The following is a 3,101-nucleotide window of genomic DNA, read 5'->3' as shown; positions in this document are numbered from 1 at the left end:
TTCCAGTTGATCCGATCAACGGAACAGCCTACTCGTGAAATTAACATGCAAGTGGCTGAGCACTCCACAGACACGTGTACCCTTAACGCAGTTCACGGGGATATTCAGCGTGACACAGTGTGACAAGGCTGACCCTTTGAATTACAGGCACAACAGAAATAGGAAGTTAGAGTGAGAGAAAGTTGTGGTGAAAGAGTACAGCAGGGTTCGCCACCATCTCCTACCGGAGCCTCATGGAGCTTTAGGTGTTTTCGCTCAATAAACACACACAACGCCCGGTCTGGGAATCGAAACCGCGAACCTATGACCGCGAGTCCGCTGCCCTAACCACTGGACCATTGCGCCTCCACAGTAAATATCCAAGTGAGGTGTATATGCAGGCTACTCTCCGGGCCATGAGTATCTTGATTAAATGAAGTTTACATTGTTGTTAGGAGGCACATATTAACACACAACAGAAGATTTGATCAGGATGCATAGAGAACACGGTTTGAGAGGAGAACATAATTGTGAAAAGAAATTAGGAATAAAAGAAAAACAAAATTAAAAAGAATATAAGGGAGTGGGAAAGTTACAAGTAAAGAATTTAAGCAAAGGTCATTTCACAGGTGATTTTCAATACAGCCATTTTGGCCGAGTCAACAAGATAGGAATGGGAAGTGGTATTTGAAAAGGATAGTATGGAGGGTAGGGGTGGAGGGAAGTATTTGTGGTCGACAGATATGTGTGTCTTTGTGTTTGTGTTTGTTCCCCACTACTGTGTAACAACTGGTGTTGGTTTGTTTATGTCCTCATAACTGAGCAGCTTTGCAAAAGAAAGCAATAGAATGAATACCAGTTTTGAAAATGAACTCCACCTCCCCTCCAAAAAAAACACAAGTACTGGTGTTGATTTGTTTGAGTAAACCCTTCAAGGTAGTGCCCCAGCATGGCCACAGTCTAATAACTGAAACAGTTAATGGATAAAAGATAAAAGACATTTATAATTAGAATCCAACATACCTGACTCTGGTGGCATGGAAGGGATTGGATTAAGCACTGTCACTGAACTAGTGAGTATTTCTAGATTCACATTCACCACCTCTGCTTGAACACAAATGCAACTGGTGTAGCAGTTATTGATGGTGTAGTGAATGGACCTGGAGGGAGAGCAACAAAAGAAACACAGAATATAGCAAATAATGGTATTTTTAATACAAAATGTACAATATTAGCATTCACTCAGACACACATGTGCAAATACATGCAGGTACAGTGTGTTGTTGTCCTCCTCCTCCTCATCATCTCAATGTGTACTGATACATATTGTGTGGGTCAGATGGATGTCATTGAGGCAGATTTTCAGCAGCTGAATGCCTTTGCTGTTGCCAACCTTCACCTATTTTGAAGCAAGGTAATACCTGTGGCCGCATATGTTTCTACAGAAGTTTGGTAATGAATGACACAGCTTATAAGACAGTGATAGTTGACAAGACAAGAGGTCACAAACATGCAGAGATAGATAGATTAATAGATATATATGCTTGTATGTGTGCCTATTAACAAATGTAGGCTTTTTTAAGAATATTGCTTCCCAACCACGTGGATTTGGGTTCAGTCCCACTGCATGGCTAATTAGACAGGAGTTTTCTACTAGAGCTACAGGTCAACTAAAGCCATATTAGTAGATTTAATATATGCAAACTGAAAGAAGCCTGTCATTATCATCATTGTTCAACGTCCGTTTTCCATGCTGGCATGGGTTGGACGGTTTTGACTGAGATCTGGAGAGCCAGCAGCTGCACCAGGCTCCAATCTGATCTGGCAAGGTTTCTACAGCTGGATGCCCTTCCTAATGCCAACCACTGAGAGTGTAGTGAGTGCTTTTTACGTGCCACCGTCACAGGAGCCAGTCAGGCAAGCCTGGCATCAATCACATTCGGATAGTGCTTTTTATGTGCCACTGGCATGGGAGTCTGTCAGGGGGCACTGGCCACAGCTACGATACTGGTTTTATTTGACTCAACAGGTCTTCTCAAGCATATCATATCGCTTGATGCATCACGGGTTCTCATAACTGGGCTGGACATGCATGGCTGCAATCTCACTTTAGTTGCCAGGTCTTCTCAATTACAGCATATCTCCAAGGTCTCAGTCTCCTGTCATTGCCTCTGTCATATATATATATATATATGGATAATAATAAATGTATGTTTCGAAATGAATGATAGTTCTTTCACAAAGAAGAAAGAGCTGTTTGGGTTCCTCATTTATTTCTCTTCAGAGGGTTCATAATAAAACATGTAATAGTAAGACAAAAACGAAATGATTGGGTAACTTACGAGCAGAGATGTTACATTGTCAGTGACCATTAGAAGGTTTGTTTACATAGAGATATAAAGGGGTCAACGATATTATTTCATGGGCTTTAGGAATAAGAACGCTAGTTTACATAGAGATATAAAGGGAGGGTGTTTTTGATGTGATGCTAAAGGTTAAAACCAAAGAGTTATTTGAATATGGGGAGATAAGTATATTGTGGTTCTGTTAAATTAGAGAGAGCTAATTGTTGAGTCAAAAAAGGGGGAGGAAGGGAGGGAACTAAGGTAGTACATCATATGAGGGAACCCAATGACATATTAATATGTAGCGAAAATGTTAATAACATTGAAAGTAAATGAAACATCGTAGTCTAGTGAATGTTTACATATGTGTGTGCGTGCGCGCATATACATGCGTACAAACACGTGCGTGGATGCACATGTATACACACATGCATATACACATATACACACACCTACGTATAGGCGCAGGAGTGGCTGTGTGGTAAGTAGCTTGCTTACCAACCACATGGTTCCGGGTTCAGTCCCACTGCGTGGCACCTTGGGCAAGTGTCTTCTACTATAGCCTCGGGCCGACCAAAGCCTTGTGAGTGGATTTAGTAGATGGAAACTGAAAGAAGCCCGTCGTATATATATATATATATATATATATATATGTATGTGTGTATATGTTGGGTATCTGTGTTTGTCCCCCCCAACATCGCTTGACAACCAATGCTGGTGTGTTTAGGTCCCCGTAACTTAGCGGTTCGGCAAAAAGAGACTGATAGAATAAGTACT

The 3,101-nt window shown here is 41.4% G+C and overlaps 1 protein-coding gene across 1 annotated transcript in view; it reads right to left on the bottom strand.

Annotated features, from left to right (window-relative positions):
• Positions 1-3,101, bottom strand: part of LOC106870898 (cilia and flagella-associated protein 47) — a 195,878-nt gene that overhangs the window by 148,377 nt on the left and 44,400 nt on the right. The window contains exon 17 of the mRNA XM_014917133.2: positions 1,003-1,139. Coding sequence (XP_014772619.1) covers positions 1,003-1,139 — 137 coding nt within the window. The remainder of the gene's footprint in view (positions 1-1,002; positions 1,140-3,101) is intronic.

This window comes from Octopus bimaculoides, chromosome 4, assembly GCF_001194135.2.
Source record: "Octopus bimaculoides isolate UCB-OBI-ISO-001 chromosome 4, ASM119413v2, whole genome shotgun sequence".
Lineage (NCBI taxonomy): Eukaryota > Metazoa > Mollusca > Cephalopoda > Octopoda > Octopodidae > Octopus > Octopus bimaculoides.
This window is presented reverse-complemented; position numbering and strand designations above follow the sequence as displayed.